Genomic DNA, 25630 nt, shown 5'->3' on the forward strand with positions numbered 1-25630 from the left:
CATTATTTAAATGTAGTCATGCTCTGCAGCAAATCATAACTTTGATTTTTTTAGTCTTACAAATCTCTCAGCATAAATTAAACTACGACAGAAAAGATTAATTGTTGGCAGCTGAATGCATGTTTAATTAGTGAGACAACAGCGTTTAAATGATTTCAGGAAATATTTCTTGACATCTAAATCAACTATATGGTAAAATTTGTGATATTTGCTATACAAGTAAACTAATTATAGCACTTTAGTGAGAAATTAAAGCCTTTGAAATATCCAACTGAATTCTTTGATACATCAATCCAATTTTGGATTTGTGTCGGCCTTCTACATCAGGAACATCATCCAGTGCCTGTTTTAATGAATAGGAGAAAATGGAGCAGATAATAGGGGGGAGGAGACACAGAGAAAGGAGGAAATGTCTTTCAACAGCAAATATTCAACAATTTTCTACAACTTATGAGATGCTTTAGGTGAGGGTCCATCCAAGATTACCTTACTCCTAGCCTGACTTTGAGTTTTTAATCAATTTCTTTTCCATCCATACATAGAATGATTATTCTAATGGATTATTGAGACACGTCGTCATATCTAGTAGAGAATAATAATAATAAAAAAAGGATTAGAGTGTGAATTTAAATCAGCCCCTTGAATCATTGGTTCAAGGGACCTGGAATGTCCCTTGAACCAATGTCTACAAGGGAAAAATGTATTAAATAAGTCTGGCTGTCCTGTATGTCAGACGGAGAAATTGAGTCAGACATAGAATACACCTTGAACTGATGTCTTTATTCATGGGAGGAATAATTATTTCATTGCACTCCACAACCACATTTCATGAACAGTTTCACTGTGAAATCTATTAAAGGTGTAGTACGAAAAAAGTTGAGCAAAAGGTCACCAAGCGACTGTATTTGGAAACGTCCTCAAACAAAAAAAAACAAAAAAAAAAAAAATATGGCCGGGAAAATATTTAAGTCAACTCTGCAAAAAGAATTTAATACTGAAAGTAGGTAACACAGGACAATGATAAAAGATCTTCCCAATATGAGAAATTGCAGTATCTTGCTTTAAGTACTTTTGGTTATTCATACTTAGCAAAAAAAAGTACCAACTTGTGACACATGGCAAGAAAATGCAGTTAAATGTAAAGAAAACAAAAAAAAAGAAGAAAAAGATGACAACCCCGGTCAGATTTAAATAAGCGCTTTGCTAGCAACTAATTGTTAAATCTCAATGACGTATTTACATCTATTCACTAGAATATAAAGCAAAACAAAATAAGAAAAATAAACGTGTGGGGAAGAGTTCATTTGGCTCACCTCACAATACAGTCAAGCTTTAGGTGTGTGGATTTACAAAGGAGTGCGGAAGTCAAAAATGTAGGCTTGGATTTTTTGGATCCAGTCGATGTGCTCAGACATCTGCCAATCTGGAATCATTTATCGTCCTTACCTTATCTAAAAAAAACAACAAACAAAAGCAAAAAAACCAAAAAAAAAACAAAAAACAACTGCATCTCTCCAGACTACAGTAAACTTAGTTGACCCCTGAGTTTCTAATGCAAAACTAGTGTATGAAATACCTCATTACAGTGTTTCTTAGTGCAAGCCAGCAATATGCTCGATTAAACAGAGGTATATTAGGATAGCACCCAAGCTGACAAGATTCCCCAGAAACTGTTATTCTGCCAAATCACAACCACCACCACAGCAGGTGATGTTTGTCCTGTGTCCTTGTGAAAACTAGCAGTTCAAATGCTTGAATTTGTATTACATCTATAAACATGTTTTTCATAGAAAATATAAATAATATCCCTGAATGAAACAGATTCACAGCATTTTATTGTTGAGGACTCCAGTGCTACTACCATAACTTGGCCATCGAGTGTCCCCAACGCGTCCAGTAAACGTCCCGTCTTCCCTGTGAAGCCTCCAGCCGCGCTTTCATTCGCTGTCGCGGTAATTAACGGTCCGCTTGCCTCGGTTCCGAGTGTTGACGCGTCTCTGTGGTTCGCTGTCCTCCTCTGAGATGCGTTGATGGCGCCGCAGACTGAGCTTGCAGCTCGTGGGCCTTTCCGTTCGCGTGCGACTTCTCCTCTTTGGACTGCTGTGGGACCCTGAGCTGGAAAAGGAGTTTTCAGAGGCTGAAAACATCGGCTTGCTTTCCGAGTCTGAGCTGTGTTTGTTGCTGCTGTAGCTCTCCTTCCGTTTAGGCTTTGGCTGCCTAAGGCTTTTCCTCCTCCTGTTTGACTGAACGTCCTCCTCCTCTCCTTCCTCCTCTCTGGAGTCAGAGTGGGATGAAGTGTCACTCTCTTTGTCATCTTGCTTGGATTCCCTTTTAAAGCTCTTGGAGGAGCCTGACCTGCTGTTGCTATTGCTGTTGTTTAGAGGCTCCTTCTGCGAGTCTTCCTCCTCGTCCTCGGAGTCTGAGGTGTAAATCCGTTTCCTCTTGGAAGTGACCTGATTCTTTCCTTCACTGGGAGACGTTCTCCTGGACACTCTTGTGTTGTACCCCTCTTCCCTCGACTCCAACTCTCTCTTGTTGCCGTTTCTTTGCCTCCGCTGGTTTTCTCCCGTCACATCTTCCTCGGAAAGAGAGTTGTCAACTATGTATTTCTTTTTGGGTAGAGCGCGAAGGTTCAGCCGTCTCTTTGACGCGTCATCGGAATGATCCAACTCTTCGTCTGACGATCCAGTGGAGCGTTTCCTCCACGACTTCCTCCGGGGTTTGTACTCATCAGAGCTTTCCGAAGCCGACGTGGAATGAGGCCTTTTGGTTTTGCTTCTCGTTAGTTTCCTTACATCAAGGTCAGACCCATCGCTGGAGGGACTTCTTTCCAACTCCGCTTTCTTCGTCCCTTTCTTCTGTGGGCTTGATCGTTTTGGAGGAGGATCGCTGACTTCATCGGATTCCCCACCATCCAATGTTTTTGTTGAGGCAGATTTTTGTTTGTCTTGGCTTTTTGATGCTGACACTTTACTTTTTTTCTTCGAGTCCCTTTGGAATGATTCTTTATCTGTCCTTCCGTTTTGTTGAGGCCGTTTTTTGGCACAGTACTCTTCATCTGAACTTACAGGAGTTTTATTCCGTGTGGTTTGGCGCTCATTGCTCTCCTCCGCCTCCTCCTCGCTTGCAATCCTACTTCTTCCAGCAGTGCTTCTAGACGGTTTGTGAGACAGAGGTATCTGGTCTTCCTCCTCCTTTGCAGTTTGTTCTTGCTCAGAGTTGCTCTCAAATTTATTTTTTCCACTGTGTCCGTTCACTTGTGACAACGTATCTGTAGGGGGGGGGGGGGGGGAAGAAGTCATGAAACTGATTATAAAAACATGCAGTAATGTAAAAATGAAAAATTAGTCACCATTTCTTCTTGTTTTGGCAGTGTGTTTGGTTTTCTTGTTAACTCCATTCTGTTTAATCTGGGAAGAGGATGAAACTTCGCTCCCAGTGTCGTCTTCCTCACCCACGGATTCGCTGTCAGATTCCTTAGTATTCTGGGAACCTAGGAATGTTTTAAGAACACCAAACAGTAAAGCTCCACCCTTAATTAGCACAAAACAGTAAAAGTCTAAATTTATGTATATTTCCCAGCGATGTTCTAGACTTTAAAATATTTGCTTACCTTCCGTTGACAACTCTCCGTCCGACTCAGAGCTGCTCTGGATCACCGCAGTACGTTTGCCAGTACGAGACGTGTGGCGGAGCCATCTGCTGCTGCTGCCGCTTCTCGGCTTCCTCTCTTCCTCTTCGTAGTCTTCATCGGATGCCTCCAGTTGTTTCATCTTACTGACAGCGGCTCTCGCAGTTTTTCTCTTGAGGAACCTGGGAACGGTCACCTCTTCTTCCCGGTCCGAGTCATGGGAGGAGGCTCGGTCAGAGTTGCGTTGATGGCGCCTTTCTCGACGTGACGCCCTGCTGCTGTGGCCGTTCATTTCTGCTCTGCCTTCTGAAAAAGAGCCATTCGGAATATCGAAGGCTGTTAACACCTGCCTTTCCATGTCTTTCCATGCAGAGAAGTAACATTAAATTACAATTTTCTGACAACGAGAGCCTTTTGGTCTCTTGTTACACGTCTCACCTGCTCTTGTTCCGTCTCTGGCGGTTCTGTTTCTGGTCTGCCGTGTGCTTCTGCCGGTATACTGATGGTCCGAAGACTTGGAGGAAACATCTCCGTCTTCTTCATCCTCTCCTTCACTCTCGCATTCTTCCTCCTCATCTTCACTGTCACTCTTAGCAGCTAGCCACAAAACAAATTTTCAAAGTTAATTTGTTTAATATATGACTTAAAGACAAACCTTGTCATTTACTTTATGTCATCTGGGCGAAGTTTACTCCTGACCTTTTTGCTTCTTCTTCTTCTTCTTGGAAGTTTTGCTTCTTGTAACTCTGGCTTTGTGTCTGCTTTGATGACGCTTTGAAGACGCTGGACGCGTCTCCTCGTCATCTGAATCACTCTGTTCATTCTCGCTTTCAGACTCTGCCAAAAAAACAAAAAAAACTTAAGTTTTGAGAATCAATCAGCATAACCAAGATAATACAATTTTCTCAACTGTGAAAAACGCAGGTATTGTATATGTAGCTGTAAGTCTGCCTTTTCCGCTTTCCAAAGTAAGACTCTTGCTCTTTGCATCAATAATTGCAGAGGTGACTGCAGACACATCCCCATCAAAGTAAAGAAAATAAGGACTTGTGGGTCAAAATATTTAAGTTGCACTTCCAATATGTGGCCTAGAAGCATCAAAAGCAGAATATAATGCTAATCTGCGTATAAGGTTTATATTTCAGCTGCTGTTATAAAACCAATGTTGAAGCAAAGTTTGCTTGTACCTGCTGTGGATGAGGCAGCTTTGGAGCCGGAGTCGTCCTCTGAGGAGCTTAGACCTGAGCTTCTGCCTCGACTCCGCCTCGCTCTCTCAGGAACAGACACTTTGGCTGAGGTAGATTTTGTTATGGACATTGACTCCGATTTTTCCTGAGTTTTAACAGCGGACCTTTTGTGACTGGTGGGGCGAAAGGGGAGAGAAACATTTAGTAGTTTGACATCCAGCTGTTACAGTAACTACAATATGACAAAGACACTAGCACGGCACGGGAAATCCAGCCATTATTTTCTCAGTAGGATTCACTGCATACTTTGATTCTGCCTTTGTCTCAGCCTTTTGGTTTTACTTTAGACTACACATTTTAAAAGTCTACTTTCTATAAAACTTCCTGTTTTTACCTTATTTTTCAGACATTCAAAAGACTATCAAGGGTGTGACTGATGGTGCATATTTTTGTACCTAAAGTCAACTCTTTTAGTTGTGCGCACACACATACAATGTTGTTTTCAATACCTGAACACATGCAGAATGTGCAGTCGGTAATGAAAACAGACCAGACAACCCAATGTTCGTTTATTCAATAATTTAGCAGCAGAAAGGGTTTTTGAACTGAAAATGCGTATTTTGTCAACATATAGTTTTTGATCTAAGTGCGATTAATTACAGATCTTGACATTGTTACTATTTTTTTTTTTTAATTTTAAAACTGAGTGACACCACTGGAGATGAGATAACACAGTGGTACTGCTGAAGCAAATAGAAAAACGTACCAAACAGTGCCTTAGAAATGGATGTCATATTTATACATAATGCAATGTTTTTATTTTTGTTATTGAACCATGATCTACATGATCTAGAAACAGAAAATGACTGACTGAGGTAGGACTTAAAAAGGAAACCCAGTTGTAACGAGCACAGCATTCAGAATCCATAGCGTGTTGAATTTATCAGCCAACCACAGACGAGGCAAGACAAACCTTGTTGTGGCTGAGGACTGATCCTGCTGCTGCATTTTCTTGCGAAACCTTTGACTGCGGCGCAGCCGGTCACTGCTTTTGACGGCAGTTTTGTACTCTGATATGATTGTTCTGATCTGCTCCTCAAAGAAGGCAGAGAGTCGCAAGGTCATGCTGTAGATCTAAAAGGAAGTAGACGGTTAAAGAAAATCACTGACTCGGTAAATTTATCTCAAATGTGACGCCAGAAGAGATAAACACTCCCTCCCCAAGCAGCAATTATCGCCTACCTTGGAGCGTTTGTTGGGCGTGTAAGCCTTAGCATTGGCAAATATTAAGCGCGTGTCTTTGCACAGCTCTATAGGGTTTTCATAGCGATCTTCCTCCAGAGTCCTTTTCACTGTGCCAAAGTCCATTGGAGTATCGATAATGTCAAGATAATCCTGGAAACATAAGCAAGACATGACTTGGAAGGCCTTCAAAGCTTAGAATAAAACCTGGAGTTGTTTGGATTTGCAGTCTCTGCACTTACAGGATAGTTCTCAGGATCCACAGGCTGTCTGAACGGTTCTGAGTCTTCACATTCAAATATATAGTTGACTAGATGCCTACAATGCTCCTTCCAAGAATCTCGGTCTGGCAAGACCTCCACTGAGTGCTGCACAGATTAACAAATAGAGATTAACGTTGTTAAAGACTTCATGATATCTCTTACTTTCTAGAGAAATTATCTCCACCCTTCACCCAGAAAATGCAAATTTTATAATTATGTCTGTTTTAAAATCTGTGAAAAGATAACTGTTCTCTCTCTTTCAATTTCCTGTAAAGGCAGTTAAAATTTCAATTTAATAAACTAAATTTTAGAAAAGTGTCTTCTAGTAACTTGAACAGAAATTGTTGGAATTAATTAAAGTCTTTAATTCAGGGTCAGAGTTTTAGAAAAGAAAATGATCAAAAACTCTGAGCTGTGCATTAATGTAAGGATGTGCTGTGTTCTGCATGAAGTCAGTGTTGGTTTTTCTTGTTTACCTGACGTAGTCTATGTCCTGAGGATGTGCCTGGTGCTTCCATTTCTTCTTCCTGAAGAGAGCCAGAGTTAGTCAATATGATCATTTACAATCAATTTCAAATAATTTTTTTTTTTTTTATAAAAATCAAGTCAACAATAAATAAAAGTGATTCAATTTCGATTCAATGGCTTGCATTCACCGGGGAATCATCATTCAAAGCCGCTGTACCTCTAAGTGAAGCTGGCCGTTTTATCTCGAGCGTGCCACAGCATTAATATAAACAGTCGTTAAAGGTAACAACTTCTCTATTATTTCGGCTCGCAGGGAAGCTAGGGTAATTTTACAAAGTGCTTTTATGAGAAAGACTGTTTCTGAAAACACATAAAATATAAAAACTGCTCAGGTTGCCACATTGTGAAAAAGCTACAGCCAACATCAACCCTTTCCAATGAGACCTGATCAAACCTGCAGCATTTCAACATCTTTGTAAAACAAAAGACTTGTTTGTTTTTTTTCACTGAACTATTATTCTCGCTCATTATTCTTTGAAGACTTGCCTCATCATCATCGTCCATCTCCTCCACAGCACTGTAGATCTCCAAAATATCCGTGCAGCTTGGATTACTAGAAAAACACAACATGAAAATATGCAAAATATATTGAGCCTATAAAGTGTCACCAATTGACCATTCAAAAAATAAAAAACAAACAATCTGAAGAGAACATGCAACAGATCTTACTTGACAAATTTCTGGAGAACGCTTGAGATGATTTTTGCAGAGTGGGCAATCTTGCTTCTTGGCTCATTGAAAGTGCGGGCGTTATGTGCAATATACCTGGCTTCCCAAACTAATGCAGAGAGGCGCCTGTCAAGCGCAGAGGGGGAGCGTATGCAGCTTAGTACAAAACGTAATTTATTCAGATTTCAATAGACTGAAACAAAACAACCTTTGCTGATTATGAGGTGGATGGAGTGAAACATGACTGGAGGAGCACACCTGTAAAACCTGTTGATGAGCCGCAGTCTGATTGTGCCCAGATCGGTGGGATAGGCGATCACTGTGCAGTAGGTGGGATACTGGATTAAGTCTACCGGACCAGAAAACGGAGCTGCAATCTCTGCATTAAAAGCACAAAGAAAGGTAGATCAGTGCAATTACTAAGAAGGCAGCTTAAAAAGCCAACAAAGAACATCAGACACTTCATCTTGTTTGGCATACGCACCGAGAGTAATGAGCTGCTCGATACCGGCGATGATGCGATCACACTCCTCGTCCCTGCTCCTCTCGCCCCACTCCCCTGGTACAGGTTTGTACATCAGCTCTTTCATCTCCTCCGCTGTCGCAGGGATACCTCCTCCATCTGTGTCTGGGGGCTGGGCTGCAAAGCAACAGCAGAGATGAGATTAGAAATCTGTCGTCAGGGGCCGCGAGCAAAACAGTGTGAACAGACGACTTTCTGAAAATACTTGAGCTGGGATTACCGTCGTCCTGTATAGGCTCCACGTCCCATGGACTGAGCTTTTCGGTTTCTCCATTGTCCCATCTATTGAAAACAAACATTTACGCAGAAATCAGCACCATTTAGCAGCATTTAAAAAGCTAAAAATGACTCTTCTAAACCTTCTGCTATAAGACCACAGAGTTCTGGACAAGTACAGACGTTTTCCTGGCTTTTGCCACTTAGACAATAATGACATACAATAAAATAATAGAGTCATAAAAGCTACATCATAATATGCAAAGTTAAAAAATGCAACATCCTATCTTGAAGCGCAGATTTTAAGACTTGAATATGATTTTAAAAACGTGTAAGTGTGTATGCAAAAGGTGCCACCGTCACTCCACAAAAACAAGTTTCTTACTTCCAAAATTGAACCATTATTACTTTCCCTACCACTGATTACCCATTAAAAATGTCAAAGTAATTATTATGCTTTGATTGGACATCATGGCAGTTATTTTTCCCACCTGACTTTGAAGCACTGAAAGAGGCTATCTGGGTATTCCGGCTGGTAGGGCTCCTGACAGACGATGGTCCCAAACCACCAGGCATCGTCGATCACTGAGCGAAACCTGTCATCTACCATAGAAGAAGAAAAACAGAAGTGAAAAATTCTGACTATTTTCTACATTTAACAATTCAACAGTTAATCACGAACATAACTAACCCCACAGCACCTGGTAACATTTACTTCTTGATATGTTTTAAAGTTTGACTGAAATAACTGAAATAAGACTAAACAAAATTCAATCGATTTAGAAAAGATTACACTAAAAGGAGAACTTACTTGGCTGCCAGTTCCTACGGAGCGCCTCGTCATAACTCTGCCTCAACACCAGAAAATCGATCACATCCGGCATGTCGTGGTACCTAGAGAAAAAAACCCCCAAAAGAAAACGGTCAAATAAAGAGAATTTTTAAACGGACTATGATATTTTGTCATTAGTATTAATCTTTACAATTGTACAACTAATGTGCATTCATGAAATTCAACATGAGCCGCATACTTGATAGAAAATGACTTGTCTGTGATTTTCTTGGTGCCGTGGTCGATAAGAGTCAGCTTCAGACAGCAGAGCGTTGGAGGGCAAACTTCATATTTAATACCAGTGATCTTCACAAACTCTTGGTCCTGGAAAACATGAAGGTTTTCACTTAATCGGTTCAGTTTAATGAGAACCTCAGCAACTTTGGTAAGACATGGACACAATTAGTGGCCTTTTAATATGCTTCTCTGAACACGATTTATGTGTTTTACCCGCAGCTCCATTTTTTTCCAAGGCTGTTTTTCCAGATTGATGGGATAGAGCTCACTGCGACTCACAGCGTCTACATAGGCCTCATGGCCCTGGCGGAAGTAGATCACCTGGGAGAAACACAAGATTTAATGCCTATGAAGACTAGCAGCATATTATATCAACTTTGTGGTAACTTGTGGTGAAAATAGTAGTGAAAAGCATTTTAAAGGCCTGATACCTCGTCGCCCATCTGTGGAACAAAAGGAGACTTCCTGGGAATGACATCGGTGATCCACGCCGACGGCCTGAACTCGTTTGACACTTCTCTGTTAATCGATGGTCGGGGCTTTGGACGCTGATTGGAGCACAACAGGTAAACCATTTAGAGATTTCAAGATCTTGCTTAATGTCAATTAAAACAGCATCAACGCAAATTAATCTATTTAGATCCCGACAGCAGCAGCGGTAAACTCACCCGGGGTGACTTGGCTTTGGCTTTCTTAGCTTTCTCTTTGCTTTTCTTCACAGGTTTCTCCTCCTCCTCCTCACTTTGCTGCTTCTCCTCCTCTTCCTCATTGTCTTCCTCCTCCTCTTCCTCTGAGCTGCTGAGTCTGCGCCTCACTCGCTTACGTGACGACAGCGGAGTGGAGGGCTGCAGGTTTATGCCGGCATCTGCTGTCCAGTCAGAGTACTCGCTGGATGTATGGCTGCCCAATCAGAACATGAAACATTTTCAATTGGTAACAGCGACAGGAGGGGCCTCAAAGAGCCATCTGAGATGACAATGGTCTAAAACAAAGGAGTTGAAGAAAAGTATCCTTCTAGCAATTGGTAGAAAAGAGCAGAAGGAATCATACTTAGAGCTGTCACTGGTCCACTCTTCTTCTTCATTGGAGGTATCCAGTTCACTGCCATCAATGTCATTGTCCTGGGAAGAAAAAAAGGCAAAAGGTTCAAAATAAACTGCAACCAAAGAGATGTGTGTCATATCTATACAAACTGACAAGATGAGTGACAGTGAATTACCTCAGTGTGAATATCTGAACTAGCCGTCTCCTCGCCTTCTTCACATGAGAACTCAATAAGATCTGAGGAACCTCTGCGGCTGTGAACTCGCTTTGCAGTCGAAGGTTCCTCGTCTGAATCATCCTGAGGACGGATGGAACCGAGTCAGCACCAAGAAACACCAACAGATCGACTGCTGAACAGGATAAACCAACTACAACACAATTTAATCTCAACAAAATGTTTTTTGGCGCATCGGCACATCCATCAGTGTGTAATTAACATACATACCGTGTTTCACTCAGTGATAAAGGTGCTAAAATAAATTGGATTTCAGTAATATTCAAATTTATTTAATTGTTCTGTATTACTAAAGAAACACGTCTTAATTCAGAAATGTTCTGCTATGCCATGGGGAAGACTTCTGACTTAACAGTCGTCCAGTCACAAATGCTGAAGAGTCTGAATGTTCACAGAGGGATGTATCCAAGAGTATTCATAGATCACTGAGTGGAAGAAAAACATCTTAGTAATAGATGCTAAAGCGAGGCTTGGCTGGAGGCTCAATCAAAGTCTGTTCATCACATTTATATAACAAATAAAAATACATTAGGAGAAAGACACCAGCTCCCCTCAGAACCCTGCAAGAATAAGCGTCTTAGACAACGGATGGATGAAAATGTATTACAGACTGTATGTAATAAATCTTAATCTACAAGTTTTATTCTTTGAAACTAATAATGAAATTGCAGAGAAGCTCTTCTTCAAAAAATGGCTAAAATTGAGAAAAAAGCAGCAAAGCAGCAGCAGACGTACCCGAAAGCTGCCGTAGATAATCCGTCTTTTCTTTGTGTTGTACAGGAAAACCTCCTCATCTCCTCTGGCTGTGCGAACATCCTCCTGGTTCCTGAAACATTTTACACATTGGTTATTTTTTTGAGAACATTTATGATAAAGGTAACAAAAATAGCCATTTACTACCAGATAGAAACCAACTTCAACTTATGGGTCTCTTTCGTATTAATACAAATTGAAACCTACAAAAATTTGAATTTAGCCTAAAATACCTTTTATGCCACAGAAGATTATAAAATCTGTATCCTTGGCTAAAGTGGGACTATAAAGTCCTTTACATTTCAAGTTGTACGTTAACCAAGTCACCAAGAAGACCTTTATGGGACTTTGACTAAAATAAAGATCTTGTCTTTATTTTAGGTTGAATTGTTTCACCTGTAGTTGCTAGCTGCTAGTTCAGGAACCACCACCCTGCGCCTCCACGCCTGCAGGTCTCTTTCGGTGGCCATCTGACTGCGAGGAGCGTTTTGGTGCATCTGCCTCACACCCTCCACCTGGCCACTTCGTCTCAGACCCACATTAGGAGGTGACTGCACATCTGCTCGCTCATTCACAGACACTGGGTGGATGGGGGTGGGGGAGAAAAAGGAAAATCCATTAACAAAATTCAAGGACACAGATATAAAACGATGCAGAGGAATATGGCTGCTACCTCTGCGTGGAGTACTTGGTGCAGGTGCCAACACCGGACCTTCTGGTCTGGCTTCAGGAGCTGGTGGTGCTTCTGTCCCGACCTGGTTCTGCCGGTCCTGTTGTTCCTGCAGCTGTCGGATCGCCTCGTCCAGAAGGCTGCTGCGTCTCACTGAAACCTCCTCAGGTTCTGCCGTCTGCTGGCTGATCACCTGCTCCACCACCTCGCCATCACCTGAAGAGAAGACACGGGACGATCAAGAACAGTTGTAAGTCATATGGGTGCCTTCAGATGAATCATTAGAAGTTGATTTCTCAGTCAAAATAAAAATAAAAGCATATGCTTCGATATAATGTTTTCTGTAAAGATGAGAAAAGCTCCAGCCTTACTAGTGGCTACATATCCCAGCTGAGGAACCAGATGTTCAGCAGCGATGTTCTCCCTGCCCGGAACGAGACGCTGGTATCTGGAAACAAGTCGAATGTTTTGTGAGGAAAAGACAAAAACGGAAAAAAAAAAAAAAACAAGTGGCATCAGTAAAAATTCTCAATCTATAAATGGAACACAGTAGGAAAGTAAAAGCTAAGTGTTTTTTTTTTTCCAATCTGGAACAAGAGGTCTAAAATATAAGAATATAGCAACAGAGGAGCTTCATGTGTCCCTTTGCAACTTTGTGACAATGAAAGACTTGATGCTAAATTTAAATGATTGCCAACTTATTAGGGGATCAACTCCGTAATTGTCTGAAGGCAGGCACTGGACATTTTTCAACCAATGTGTTCCTGATCAGCGAACGACCAGAATGGTTGGAACGAAGTCAGTAAACTTCAAAGCCTAAGTCAATAGATTCCATGAGTTTGTTGAAAAGCTCATGTTTGACAATTTCTAAATAAATGTGACTTAAATAAGTCTCACCGGGGTATAAGTTCATTCCTCCTTGACTGATGCGACTTAATCACCGTTTAGAGTCCAGAATATCAGGTAACAATTTTTGATTAATATCTTACTACAGGAAATTTATTGTCATTTTTAAAGAACGAAAAAAAAAAAACTACCGTACTAAAATTGGCATTTGGCATTGTGTTTAAAAAAAAACATTAGTTTGTTCTTAATTATCTAAATCAAAATTAATAACGTTCATTGTGGACGATACAGAGAGTTGTGGAGTTGTCCTTTACAGTCTGATACCTGGGTGGATGGGGGTTTCCATCTACATCGACCAAGAACGGAGGGGGCATCAGATGGGGAGCTTGCTGTGTTTGCTCATCCAACACAAAGCCATTGGCATCTCGAATCAGTGGCCTGTAATCTGTGTGGAAGAACACCTGGTCTGGAAGCTGTGGAAACCAAGGGAAGAATTATTTAAATAAATAAAAAACAACAACTTTTTTTTCACTTTAATATGCAGTAGACATCCCCCCCCCCTAATAACTACTTCTCTCTATCAAACATGTATGAAAGATTTGTCTTCTGTGTCAAAAAGATTTATAAACCAGTCATTTTCTCAATCTATTTTTCTTGCCTTTTCGTACGGTTTGGAGCTGCCAAAGCCAAAGATGAGCAGATGGCCGTGCGAGTCTGTGCAGGCAAACCGCTGACCATCAGGAGTGAATTTGCAGTCAAAAACGGCTCCATGACCCTGACCCTCAATCTGGAATAAGAAAAACAAAGTACTTGAAAGGAGACCACGACAAGTGTTTTTTACCCCCTCCGAGTAAAAGAATAAACGATGTGTGAATAAACTTGATTAAGAAACAACATTACACTGATGTAAATGGTTGAAAGCCCCAACAAATGATCTACTAAATCAAGAACTCTGCTCTCAGCCTGCCATCATTTGTCACGATTAGCTTCAAGGTAAATTCTAAATAATTTAATTGCACTGTTTTACTGTTGTCTTTCACAATCTGTAAGGATTCCGTCCTGCTTGTGCATAATGTGTGTGTGTGTGTGTGTGTGTGTGTGTGTACCATGTTGAAGTAATGCCGGGTGTTTTTTCCTCGTTGCAGATCCCAGATGAAGACGTTCCCGTCGTGGCCAGCAGACAGGATGATCCTAGCATCAAAGGGGTGAGGTTCGAGGACAAACACCTCAGCTTCATGGCCCTGAAAACAACATCAGTAGGATTTATTAACTTCATTTGAGAATAATAATGGAAATAATTAGCACTGGGTTTCTTCACTGAGCAAGACAAATCTTGTGTGCATGTACTTTTAGGATATGTAGCAGCTGTCCTGTGTAGGAGTTCCACACTTTGAGGAGATGGTTGTTAACAGCCGTGACGACTGTATTGTCATGGCGATCCCACGCAACCATGGTTACTTTGGGCTTAAAGTAGTTTTCCTCTTCGCTTGTTGGTTCAGCACTAATAAGAAAAAGAAATTATGATAAATTGGTGCCAAAAACAGTCCAACTCATTAACTCAACTAACACTTTCAGTCTGTATCTAATGGTAATTTAAGCAGAGTTTCCCCATAACACTGCTGCAGTACGTATACTGGGACCTGTTTTTGTTCAACTGAAGCATTTCTCTTTCATCTTGCTCAAAATCTATTTGGTTGCTCGGCTCTTCTTAGTGATAAAAGAGACATCCTTTTTCCTTGTGGCAGAAAACAATCTGGCAGATTGGTCACGTAGTTAGACTGTGTAACTTATTAGAGCTACTTCAGCTCTGTACATATTTGAATGAACTAATCAATCAGCTGGTGATCAGTTAGGTTTTCCAAGATTAGCTCTGATCGCTGGGTCAAATGCAGCATTAAATTTGTCTCTACTCACAGCCAACAGAAGCTTAGATGAACACCGTAACGCTTCAGGAATATTTTTGTTTAGTAAAAATTGATTAAAGTTTGGAAACGTGTTTGGGTACATTCTTGTAATTCCTTTTAGGGGTGCATCAATTGCAGTTTTCTGGCTCATCAAAAGCCTAATTTGCTGATTCAGATTTTTGCTTTTTTTTTGTCTGAAATGTTGCTAAATAATAGCAAGAAAGTTGCTGAGTTGGCAACAGTTGTTAATTGCAAACGCACAGACGTGATCTGGTGGGTTAGCATGACAGTCAAACCTATTTCACATGAGAGCAAAAGAGGACAGTGGTTGATTTTTAGACCTTTGCTCAGGTAGATAGGTCTGGAATACAATGGGTTTCACATGTAGGTATCAGCCGATCACCAATCTCCCAAAATTAAGGAAATGGATGCTGAGACATTGAGTGGCTGATTTCGGCTGGTCGATAAATTGGTGCACCCTTAGTTCCTCTATCGTCTTTTGGATTTCAAACTACTTCTTCCAACAACTAACCTGAAAGATATTTTCCATCTTATGTGTTACAGCTGTCCAACAGAAGACCAAAATACATGTGGAAAAAGGAATTTTCAGCGTACACCATAGTTTTATATTACACAATCAGTAAGCAAACATCAATTTCACAAAGAGAAATTGATGTTTTAAGCTTTATGTTAAGAAATTAATGTTTCGAGCCCTTACCCAGGAAGAGTTGCAGACATGTTGAGTAGGATGCATCTCCAGCGCTGCCGCTGATGCAGCTTCCAGATTCGAGCCGTTCCATCTCGACTTCCGCTTACAAACCTGAGACAGAACACAGTTTCCATTGCACAATTAACTCACTACTGACTAAATACAAATAAACGGTGTAATAGTAAATACACATACCTTTCACCTGAGTGGGAGAACTGGATGCTGTCCACTTTATCCTAAAAAGAAGCCAAAAAAAAAAAAAAAACTTGTATTGTCAATGGTTATAAATTTAAATGTTACATGTAAATACCAGGTTTACATGTAAGAAGGTATTGGTATATGGTAGAAAAGTGAAGCCTGCTAACCGTGTGCTCATGGAGCTCTGATATCTTCTCTGGACTCCCGCTTCCCAGGTAGTATATTCTAATGACATCATCTGTGCTTCCTGTTGCCAAGAACATCCCACCTGAAAATAAGATCATTTTGTGATAAGTTTCAAGTTTTCCCAAAGCTAATGAATTCCCACTTAGGTAACTGTTGGAGAGGAAAAATTAGTAGTAGGATCCATAAAACTCAGTGTGAAACACTTTAAGCATTTGCTCATGCTTGAAGAAATCTTCACCTGGACTGAACGAGGAGCACACAGTCTGGACCCCTGGCCTTGGCCGCTCTGTAAACTTGTGTGGCCGATCGCTTTAGGGAGAACAGAGAAAAATGTTGGCAAGTTTACACAAACAGTGATGGTTAATCTTCACTGAAAAGGACAGACAAGTGACAGAAAGGGTCAGAATCATCCTCATCATGTAGGGGTCAAGGAATATGTGGCACAAGCCGTCTCATCAGGATCCATCCACATGTCTGCATTTCACACACATCACTTGGCATTTTTTTTAGGTTTATCTTCACATCTTATCGGTTCAGCTAATTTATAAATTCCCTAGTATCTACTGTACATCATAGACTTTATTTTAAGATACAAACTATAAGTGGAAAAAGCTGAATTTTTCCATTCTTGCTTTTCCAGAGTTAAAACAGTCCCCAAACACAAAAATCCTTAAATACTAAAGGCAAGATTCTTGAGATTTAGGAAAAAGTTATTTTTATTTTTCTCTTTAAATAATAATTTAAAAAAAGGCAAATGACCTGCAATTTCTCTTGTTAAAACATTCTGGTGTGGGCGAGTGTCAGTAAGTTACTTTGAAATCAACATATTTGAAAACAAAATGATATATAAAATTCATTAACTCTTGTACAACCATCTACATTATGCAGTTTTCAGTGTTAATTTTTTTTCCCTTCTTCCTTCATTTAAAAAAAAAAAAAAAAAAAAAGACTTAATCCTAATCATTTCTAAGCTTATTTTTACCTCTATCCTGCTAAAAGAAGCCATGCTGACCTGAAGTTGATGTTGTTGACGTCCCACTGCCAGAAGCAGACAGTAGCATCCGTTCCAGTGGACAGCATGTAACGTTTGGAGCCCTTGGCAAAAGGTGAAAACTAACAACAAAAGAAATGCGGGTAGGTGTAATGAATACTCAAGTTATTTTATGCAGAGAAACTTCCTCAATATAGAGGGTTGAACATTAACGTCCCACAAAGCTCGGGTGGAAAAAACCCCCACTGAAAAATACAGTCTCAGGTCATCAGAGATGAGCATAAAGTTTATTTCGCTTTCTGGAGGTGAGTATCTCATTTCATAAAACTGGAAGACCTGACAATAATCACAGCACCCAACTCCTTACAAAACTTACCTTCAAAATTTGGCTCATAAACACAAACAAAAAGACTTTTTGTTTACTTGTTAAATATGAGGATCAGGGCTTCTGCATTTGGTTAAGTTTTTACACCCGTAACTCCAGAGGAAGTGAAAGCTGAGGGGAGCTGGTTTTCAAATAAAACAAGACCTCAACTGACCTGCTCAATCAAGAAACATATGTTGCATGGTGAAAAGACTCTACTCTCTGACTAACAGGGTATATTGGTATGTTATATTGACAGACTTCAATCTATATGAAGTCAACCTATTCAGTCATATGTGGGTGACATTTCATTACTGCATAGTGCATAGTACGATTAAATAAAAAGGCATTTCACAAGTTACAGACAAAAATAAAATTCTAGATATGTTGTAGTCTCATGCAATCAAACAATACCTGAATGTCTTCAAATAACTTTTACATATGCTATAACTGAACTGAGTTGTGGGGTTTTACTAAACAAAACATGGTTTGCAATGCTCTATAAAGTAGTGTGATGTTTGTTTTATTTCTACAAGATCTTTTTATTTTAGCACATTGATTGCTAACACAATCAATATGCAGAAACCTGTAACTTATTTATCTGGTTGTAGTTCCCAGAAAAAAAATTCCTCTAAAATATTTGGTTCATATCCGATTCATCTCACAAAGATTTGTTCTGACACTATGTCAAAAATAATTACAGTGAGAAGCATGTGTCAATTTATTTTCCTTTAACAGATGAAGAGCAACACCAAGATAAGTTGCACTGTTGCTTCTGTAAAAAGAATAAAATCAAAGCCTTGGAATAAAAAAAATGAACAGAAAATTAGGTATTGACTACATTCCAATCTCTCTGCTTTGGCAGGATGACAGCAAGTTCTAATCTTTAACAATCTAATATAGCTATATCGCCCCCCCATGACCCTGGTGGAAAAAACAAAAACACTGCGTAGGCAGGTCAGCTGCAGCAGTGAAGCAAGAGAACAGTCAGACTTGCAAATAAATACACCCGACCAATAAAAAGCAGTTTGCACAAACATAAAATAAATGTCAACTTGTTGAGAACGCAATTCTTTACCCTGTCTGACTGAAGCACATGAAATGCCAACGTACGAGTTGGTGAAATGTGTGAACATTTTCCAACTTTTGCTTATTGGAGAACCTGATCTAAAGAAACTTAACGTTCACCAGGAGATCGGCCAGAATGTAGCAACCAGGCTCCTTCTGATCAGAGAGAAAACAAGCAGCAACACAACAGCTGACAGAGACCAGACTGAGTGCAACAATAAAGGCATTCTGCCACATCTTATGTAACCAGGAATAATCTAAACAAATATATGCCTTCAAACTGTATGAAGTTATATGAAATTTGTGTTATTTTGTTTTATTTATATGTCAATATAATCCGTAGTTATGTTCTTTAAGTCTAAATCACACTGGTTTCTTACAGCACAAACATTAAATCCTAAAAATATTTTTCTTTTTAAAAATCATGTCTTAAGATGTCTGAGCTTTATTTGCTCGATACAAGAGGTTCCTTTTAGGACTCAGTTTTAGGACTCCACTTTAGCCTGAAGAACCATTTCAACAGAAGTAGCTTTCACTGAATCATCGTAGTGTGCATTGTACTTAAAAAAATGTTCTGACCCATTTTGCCTTTCTCTTCTTCAGCTTTCAAGTCTAACCCCGTTCTCTGACGGAACGCAGGCATAGTGCAATGTTCCAGGTGAGCCATCTCAAGAGGCAAACCAGTGAGAATTAACAGACCTAGCAGGAACAGTTCTAATACAGTCTCAAAAGCATTACAAAACATCAACTAGATATTAAAAATGCTTCAACCTATCTAACCTGCCCTCCTCTCATCTTTACAATGGCAGAAAGTCCCACATTGATAAATAACAGGATGTTTTTATTGCTACCCATTTCTTTACCTGAAGGGAGGTAATGGATCCACTGTGTCCCTGCAGCACCGCCATAGGAGCACAGGTACGAAGGCACCACACACGGATGGTCTTGTCACAGCTTCCAGCAGCAATTAGTGTGTTTTCATAGTTGACAGCCAAGTCTGTGATTTCTGCAGAGTGTCCTCTCAATGTTGAGTGAAGCCTTCCATCGAGCGAAGACCAAATCTTCACCAAACAATCATCTGAGCCCTTAAAAGACAAGTTATTTTTGCTTCAGGACACGAGGTAAAATAGAGATCAGGTAAGATTGTAGCAGCACACCACAACATGCATTAGGGATGTCTTGAGAAAGAACTATTTTAAACGGTTGATATCGGAGTCCCAGATTAAACATGACTTCCAATACATGTACTGCAGTGCAAAATCCAAACACGTCCTTCATGAAGACATTGGTTTTCCTTCACAATTTTCATCTATTTTTTGTAACCTTTACAGTCACCTTCACAGTAAAAGAGGGAGTGTATTGGATGTTTCAGCTTTCTGTCAAGCGAGTGTCTATTTTCAAATATCACTCGACGGGAAAGACGAATCCTGTAGATGTAGAGCGAACACCCCATAAACAGAAGCAAGCCATGGCTGTTCTGCTGTTATTACCTGTCACTTCGCTGCTCTTGCAAAGAAATTTCCCCATTGTGGGACAATAAAAGGATATTTCTAGTTCTATTAGCCCTCGACGCAGCTGTCTGAAGGTTGATTTCCAACCTTGGCACCTCTGCTGCAGTTCCATCCCCAAATCCTAGTCTATCTCTCTTTCTTTGCCCTTTTCCTCTTGAAATAAATATCACTGGTCTCAAAAAAATAAATAAATAAATAAATAAATAACTAACTAACAAAAACAAAAAAATTTATCCCCCAAAAATTTTCTGTTTGTGATAGAGCTGTACCGAGAGCAGCCAAAACAAAGTAAACTACATTTTACGAGCGTTTAAAGCAAAACCCTAACTTTTTAAAGCAGGAGAATTGCTTTTGCTGTACGTTTGTTCACACATGTTCAATTGGAACCGGAATAAAATGTTACAAGTAAAATTGGTCATATGAAAGCATGCTTGGAAATAAAGCACTTGAAACTGATATGCATAAAAGCGTTGCCTCAAGAGAGAGGAGAGCTCACTGAAAGATGCAGCTGTACATGTGGAGCCAGATACAATTAGAAACATAAGGAAGTCCCACGCAAACTCCAGTGAGAGTTTGAACAACTGGTAGATATAAAGAGGCAGAAGTGTACGGTATGTAGTTTTCATCTACATACCATTGGTATTTAATACAGTACGATATGGGGACTTGTATCTGTCACCAACCTTTCTCCCGATTGGACATCCCTAATGTAGAAAACAGTCAGGCTGCCAATATTTTATCAGTTAGGACGAGTTTTTTCTTATTTTTATTTTTTTATATTGTTGTGTTTTAATGTACAGCACTTTGTATCAGCTGTGGTTGTTTTAAAGTGCTTTATAAATAAAGTTGATATGGTATGGTACGAGTGCTGAGTGGTCCCATCTTACTGTGAAGATCCTGAGACCGGTTCGATCAAATGCGATACAATACACTGCAGACAGATGTCCCAGGATCCGCCTATGCAGACGCATGTGCTCATATGTGCTGACAGGACAGATGGAGCTGAAACGTTGCACTCCAGTCAGCTCCCTCCCTCGATGTACCTTCACTGTTAATAAAACACACCGGAGCACAGAGATAGAAATTGTAAGAGTTGATAAAGTGCTGACATTATGAGTCTCATTCAACATGTGCTGGTATGTTGAGCTATTAGATGAGTGAGAACCTCCACACAACTGATGGCCTACCACCTTAAGATGTACACTGATTTCATAGACTGAAGATATTCCTAATGCAACAAACATCAGTGGCAATAATTTTCAGTTTCACAACAGATTCTGAAAGTAGTGCATTGTGCCTCCAAACCAAACAGCTTGTCACAGTCCAACCAAGTGAACAAAATTCTGTTTCACATATAAACTAAGATGGCATTGTTGTCAAGCTCAAAAGTTTTTGTTACAAATTATTAAGCTATGGCTCAGGCCCCAAGTTCTTAACCAAACACACAGTGGGTCTGATGAATGTTACAGTACGGTGTGCAAACAGTTTGTTTATACTTATTCATATTTGCCTGAGAAAGAAAATAAAAAAATATCTGCATTAAAAAGTGTGGAGGGAGACACATGCTCAGAACCCGTAAATAGTAACTTCATACGTGTAAACACCCCAAATATCCTAGAGTCACATAGAGGCATTACTTTTCTCATAGCAGGATAGGTTTCAGAGCTGAACACTGCTACAAACAGGTTTGACGAGAATCAATGTGGCGCTGCACAGAAAATAAGGCCCTCAATGCACAAAAGATTAGAAACTCTGTAACATCAGGGAATCTTGCCACTAAATCAAATGGAACAAATTTTATGTCATAATCATGGCGCAACATTTCATCACGTAATAAAGGTGGCTTTATTGTGGCAGACAAACAACAGTGAGCTTAAAATAAAACAGCCCTACAATGAAACCATCATCAAAATATTAAACTTCAAAGTACCACAAATAAATGAATCACAAAATCACAGCAGATGAATGGAACACCTCTAAGCAAATATGCTACTAGTTAGTTTCATTTGCCACACCACTGGGACTTACCCGGATGTGGAGGTTGCTTCTGGTTCAAAGGCCTCTCTGGTGGTCTGCCCCGATGAAGGGCTGCATATGATGAAGCTTTGAGCTGCACACTGTCACAGTCTGAAAATCAGAAACAAACAGTTCATGATGTGAGTGGAGCAGATGTCTCGGTATCACTCCTCACAAATACACAAATGAAAAAACAACTGCTGAACAATCTCTGCTTGAACAAATGTTTTATGGAAACAAATTGAACTTCTCATGCGGTCTAAAGTAACAAAAACGCTGTCTCACATTCCTGAGCAGAAAAATATGCAAAGCCTGTACCTTTCGCAGTCCGAAGCATGGACTGCTTTCCAGACCCCAGGAGAGAGTGCACACCTGGGACACACGATGGGACCTCTTTATCGAGCAGTGGTCCAATTTGCTTACATATCTGTAGCAAATGGTCGGGTGCAACATGTCTGTTGGCAGCAACCTGTCAGGGCAAACACAACAAGAGCAGTGACTTTTCACTATTCTACTAGGAGCATATTTCCATAATTCTGTTGAATTTAAGTGTAAACTCTATAAGCAAGTCCCATACTTGTACCAAACACTGTCTTACAATTGCTTATACATGGCGTACAGCTGCAAACTTGACTGACATAGGACCAGGTCCTCTTACCAGACCGCATTGAGTTGGTTGGGGACTAGCTGTATAAGATGTGTGTAGTTTTTGTTTTCATAAAATTGAAAAAAATATTTGTTCGGCTCCTGTTTAGATCAACCTTTATTCACTATTGTCTGATATTACCTGCAGTAAATATTACCAGTGGGAACAGCTTACATAACTTTACCCATCCAAAGCTATAGCTACATGTCTTTGTGAGTTGCAACAATAGTTCAAGCTTTGTTTTCCATAAATCCCAATTCTTATTTACATAGCATCATAATAAATGTTATCCCAAGCCTCTTTACATGGGGTATCTACAAACATCCTGAATTTACAGACACCCTGTTTCAATAAAAAATAAATGCAATTTCTATGAAAATATTACATTTATACAGTACAAATGCAATCAAAGAGATAAATTATAAATAATTTATGTGTTTTAGATCACTCTTAGTTATAATATAATGGACTAAAACTCAATCTGTAATGCCAAGCGATAAAAATTTTTTTTTTTAAAAAGTTATCTTATAGAACCTAGTCAATTGAGTCACTGATAAAATATCTTCAAACCTACTCTGGCACTTACTCAGTTTTGAGTTTGAACCTGGATTTATTCATCCCAAAGGGAAATTAAATAAAATCCTGATGAAATAGCCAATTTATTGTTAAATTATTGAAAAGCAAGGCTGTCTACATGCATTATTTATTTCAAGCTCCTTGTTAGTATTGCTTCCAAAACCATTTCCTGCCAACATGTGCAGCACAGATGCATGGATTTTTGGAAGATAAACATAAGTGTGCTATGGGTCTATACAAATGTTTTCAACATTTTTTAACTACATTGTTTACCAATACTTTTAATGGATCTATAAGATTTGTTTATCTCAAATATCTCAACATTGGAAACAAATAAACCTTAGCATTTTTAAATAAGACTATTGTCTCTTGTTAAATAATCAAAAAAATCATACCAAAAGCTTTCTCCAGTATTATAGACGTTTAATTTGTGCCTGGAGTCTGCATTATAACAAGTTTGGTGTCAGACAAAGTATTTTTTTTTTCATGCACTTCTCACCCCTTGTTCCTCAAGGCGTGGTTTGTATGCAAATATTCTCTTTCTTTAAAGAACCAATCACAGCGCAGGTCACATGCAAAATAACGCAGAGACAAAGAAACTCGGCTTGTGATTGGCTGAGAAAGCAGTCTCAGCAAAGCGACAAGCCGAACAACCCACCCTAACTGCAATACGACAGCTGGTACAAAAAACATTAAACTCCCATCCTAATGTCGGTTTTTGGTAGACCATTCAAAAGTTAACCATAAACAGTTAAGGTTTTCCGAACAAGTTAGGTTTTACAGTTCATTAAAAGTTAAAGATCTACATCAGCGGTTCAGATGGAAACCGAACAAAGACCGTAAACAAGCACAGAGCGTGCAGCCCCCCCTGTCACAAGACAATAACAAGCATCGGCACTGAACTTGAAATCACAAAGTTAAATCTTACCACATCTTCGTATGTTCTAGGGTGTTCATTTCCCAGCCAGTCCAATCTTCCCGGTAAGAGCTGTCGAAAACAGTTTATCAAAGATGAGTTACTTTAAAAATTGAAGCAGGTACACGCGTCTTAAAACCGGATGATGTCAAATGAGTGGGACGTAACGGGATATTAAAAAGTCCAAAGAGTTCACCAAGTTTATAAGCACAGAGTCAGCCTACAGCGAAGCAGCTAGTTAGCAGTTACCTAGCAAGCAGAGACAACCAAAATACAGACCTGATATTCTTCGAGTTCACTTGCTAGGACCTGGGGAGGAATTGAAATGCAATCCAGATTAGGGTCCCTGTATATTAACTATAATCAAGTGCTCGTCAACTATGTCGAAATACAACAAAGTGTGCCAGTGAAAGCACGCCAGCTCACCTCAGCCGCTCTCCGACACGGACCCGTTGTTAGGAAACGAGAAATCAAGTAATAGAGCTCTGAAACGGAACAGTGAGTACATTAACAGCCCGGAAATCAGTCCAAGAATCAATTAGCACGAGCGATATTGGTGTAAATCAAGCCATCAATTGGGGTTTACTTCTGCGGCTTACCCGACTCAAGGAGCGAAATGTTCCGACTTTTGGCCATGGAAACGGCCGTGATTTGGAGAGGTGGAGTGATCTTCAGACTAACTTTGTTGCTAAAGAAAAATCAGATATATTTATTTAATTTCGGTTACACGTCGCTGACACCCCTCCACGGTTGCTCCCGCTTTCTATTCAGCCTGTTTGCAGTCGCCATTGGAAGGATGAGGCCTCGGCTATACAACTTACTTCCGCCACGGCGGAGTAACACAGGAAAAAGGGGGCAGGGAGGGAGGAGCACTCCAGCAACAAAAGACACCACCGCGCGTTAGCTTGGTGGCTAGCCACAGTTATATTACATCATTGTAAAAATACAGAACTACATTCGACAAATTGTTTTTATAATTTCAAAGGACAACACACATTTTAAAATTGATAAACACAGTGCTATTAATGTTACGCCCTCCCCCTTTTCTGGTAGCAAGGTCGTGAGTTGTGCATGTGACGTCACCGATAACGGTTGCCAGCTCACTTCATCAAAATATACATTTCTTATGTCAAACCAGTGAACACGAGACTTAATATCAAATGAAGTGTGAATACATTGTGTTCTAAAAATAAATTAATAAATGCTACAAGCTTGTCGTTTTTAGCTTTAGCTCTGTATATTTAAAAAATGTTTTCCTATTCATTTATTTTTGTTAATTTTGATTACTGTGGCTTGCAGTTAAAAAAAAGCTCCTAACATTAAAGTAAAAAACAAAACGTTAAAATAAAAAATGAAACTACTCATACATGCATAACACATCGTAATGTTTTCCAATTTATTTGTTGGTTTTAATGATTTTGACTATTAATGATTTTGGAGTGAGGTGCAACTCACCTCACCCCAAATTAAAGTAAAACAGAAATTTTGAATTTTCCAGAAGAACAGAGTCACTTAAACCAAGCCTCTATAGAGGACTTATCTGTTGCCAAACGAACTTGTCTGTTCACAGAATGCTGTATGCAGGAAAAAGAGAAATAGAAAGTTGAGAGGAATAAAAAATAGAAAAAATGCCCCAGTGCAGCTTTGAAAAGTTTAAAACGTTCTGTGC

General features: G+C 39.7%; 1 protein-coding gene across 1 annotated transcript; it reads right to left on the reverse strand.

Moving 5' to 3' along the window:
• Positions 1–759: 759 nt before the first annotated feature.
• Positions 760–24859, reverse strand: brwd1 (bromodomain and WD repeat domain containing 1). Its single transcript, XM_008425269.2, has 44 exons — positions 24561–24859; positions 24388–24446; positions 24241–24270; positions 23974–24033; positions 22142–22292; positions 21836–21934; positions 20695–20855; positions 19160–19381; positions 16886–16986; positions 16112–16182; positions 15855–15955; positions 15685–15725; positions 15499–15600; positions 14224–14377; positions 13983–14117; positions 13535–13663; positions 13201–13349; positions 12402–12478; positions 12034–12246; positions 11757–11940; positions 11343–11433; positions 10548–10670; positions 10379–10449; positions 9997–10228; positions 9760–9876; positions 9542–9649; positions 9291–9415; positions 9071–9153; positions 8751–8862; positions 8264–8325; positions 8005–8160; positions 7779–7899; positions 7521–7646; positions 7338–7404; positions 6800–6850; positions 6303–6428; positions 6061–6213; positions 5792–5952; positions 4819–4991; positions 4331–4468; positions 4070–4228; positions 3614–3937; positions 3353–3493; positions 760–3271 (listed from the first exon to the last, which is right to left on the reverse strand). Exons 1-44 carry the CDS (start codon positions 24595–24597, stop codon positions 1938–1940), a joined length of 6630 nt encoding a protein of 2209 aa, XP_008423491.1. The 5' UTR covers positions 24598–24859; the 3' UTR covers positions 760–1937.
• Positions 24860–25630: the final 771 nt, after the last annotated feature.

The sequence above is a fragment of the Poecilia reticulata genome, linkage group LG13 (assembly GCF_000633615.1).
Source record: "Poecilia reticulata strain Guanapo linkage group LG13, Guppy_female_1.0+MT, whole genome shotgun sequence".
NCBI lineage: Eukaryota > Metazoa > Chordata > Actinopteri > Cyprinodontiformes > Poeciliidae > Poecilia > Poecilia reticulata.

Excerpts from the sequence above, each read along its gene's own strand:
- brwd1 (XM_008425269.2), bottom strand. The coding sequence starts at position 24,597 with ATGGCCAAAAGTCGGAACATTTCGCTCCTTGAGTCGG. Across the intron at positions 14,378-15,498 it reads ATGTCTGCAACTCTTCCTGG|TGCTGAACCAACAAGCGAAG; the intron begins GTAAGGGCTCGA and ends TTTTCTTATTAG. Across the intron at positions 13,350-13,534 it reads GCTCCAAACCGTACGAAAAG|CTTCCAGACCAGGTGTTCTT; the intron begins GCAAGAAAAATA and ends TGGTTTCCACAG.